The sequence below is a fragment of the Aplysia californica genome, unplaced genomic scaffold (genome assembly GCF_000002075.1).
Source record: "Aplysia californica isolate F4 #8 unplaced genomic scaffold, AplCal3.0 scaffold00715, whole genome shotgun sequence".
NCBI classification, from domain to species: Eukaryota; Metazoa; Mollusca; class Gastropoda; order Aplysiida; family Aplysiidae; genus Aplysia; species Aplysia californica.
In genome coordinates, this window is record NW_004797985.1 from 259,993 (window position 1) to 261,862 (window position 1,870).

General features: G+C 37.8%; 1 protein-coding gene across 1 annotated transcript in view; it reads right to left on the minus strand.

Annotated features, from left to right (window-relative positions):
- The window catches only part of LOC101848844 (metalloprotease mig-17), a gene marked incomplete in the record, with an annotated part of 13,348 nt that extends 11,697 nt beyond the window's left edge, over positions 1–1,651 (minus strand). The window contains 3 exon segments of the mRNA XM_013088278.1: positions 570–648; positions 1,346–1,505; positions 1,615–1,651. Of these exon segments, the coding sequence (XP_012943732.1) occupies positions 570–648; positions 1,346–1,505; positions 1,615–1,651 (276 nt within the window).
- Between the last annotated feature and the right edge of the window lie 219 nt (positions 1,652–1,870).

The following is a 1,870-nucleotide window of genomic DNA, read 5'->3' on the forward strand; positions in this document are numbered from 1 at the left end:
GAGAGAGAGAGAGAGAGGGGGGAGGAGCGAGGGAGAGAGAGGTAGGGGAATCGGGGATGGACTAGATACGTCAGGAAAAAAGAGAGAAACAGATTTTTTTCACTCGCCAGATAATAGACATTTCGGAACATTATTTTGATTTATCTATCATTTCACAAAAGATATTTATCGGCGTCTGTAGTGTAGTGGTTGGGCGCTGCGTTGTCGTACCCAGGAGGCACAGGTTCGAATCCGTATGTGAGAATAGAGTATTATCTTATCTTATTCTCGGGTGTGGAGAATTTTAATCGAGCATCTCAGTCTTTCTGTTCGGCCTTTGTATCCTTCTTTACCCGAGTTGGCCCTGATAGACAGTGTCAAAGTCTGCATCCTAAATTATCTAAATTGTTCCGATTGGAGTGTATTTGAATTAATTTTTGAAATTGACGGAAATTTAAAATTCAATATTTTTTTAGATTTTTAAAACAAATTCAAAACATAATATATATAATATGTAAAAGCCAAAAGTGGAAGGAACAATTTGGAATTACTGAAAAGAAATACAAATTAATTCGTGGATCTGATCTCACCATGACTGCCATGAACTGGTAGTACTGTTGGAGTTCTTGATAAGCTTTGTTCTCGTCCTTATTGGCGAACTTGAGAAACCTGAGAGAAGCGTCAATTAATGTGTAGTTTAATTCACATAAACACACAGCGTCAGAGCCATTCCACAATTACCCAAATATTATAATATTTCTTAGGGTTTCCCGTTTAAGCCGCCATTCGAAAAAAAGACACCTTGGACCATCTTTAAAATTATAGTTTTGTACTATTTCTTTTTTTATTTTCCTGTCTAGTTTTTCATTTACAGCCCCCCTCCCCCTTAAAAAAAACAACAATGCCCAGTTCATGGTTCTGATTTGGGTGTTTTCTTTTCTTTGAATCTGCCAAAACTTTAAAAACTGGTTAAGACGCTTGTAGGATGATGCTGTCGATATGAATAAGTACTTGTAAAGTTTTCGACAATGGTCAGTAGGGGTAATAGTATTCGAGTTATTAATTGATCTAAATCGTGTCGATGGAGGCGTAAAACATTTACATTTAATGTTTTACATGCATTCATAAACAGACTATCATTCACAATAAACCATAGTTCCATACCACCACTGACTTTTATGTTTTATTTCTTTTGTTCTTAAAAAACGCCTTCCGGTCCTGCTAGGTGTAAAACACTTTATTTCCGGGATCTTTCACATCAAGCGTGGAAGTCGATTCGAACATATCTCCATGTCAAAGATGCCAACCTTTTAGCAATATTATGAAATTGACATAAAACGGTGATATGAATATCGTCTGAACTCACTTGCTCCAGACACTGTAGTCTGCTATCATAGACAGCTCGATGCTGTGGACGGTACCTTGTTCCGCCTGACGTCTCTTCCTCTTCCGGTGCCACTCCCACCAAGAATTTCCGGTTCCGAAGGGATTCCAGTCTTGGAAACTTGAGAAGCGTTCATACGGACCTGTAGAAAGCAGGGTTAATGTATATTTTGAAAAAAATTATTTGTGGAATGTCTTTATCCATCTATACATCTAATTCTCTTTGGACCATGCTTTCTCTTTCGATCTTGCCTGTTAGTGACAGCACGGGGTAACAGGAGTACAACATCTCATCAAACAAGGATACTGAATAAAAAAAAAAATCAAGAATAAAAAAAAACACAACAAAAAAACCCCAACCGGCAGTGGAATCGGAAACGCGTCCTCTTTGTGACCACTACACAAGAGACGCCGATTAAGAAGAAGAAGAAGAAGAAGAAGAAGAAGAAGAAGAAGAAGAAGAAGAAGAAGAAGAAGAAGAAGAAGAAGAAGAAGAAGAAGAAGAAGA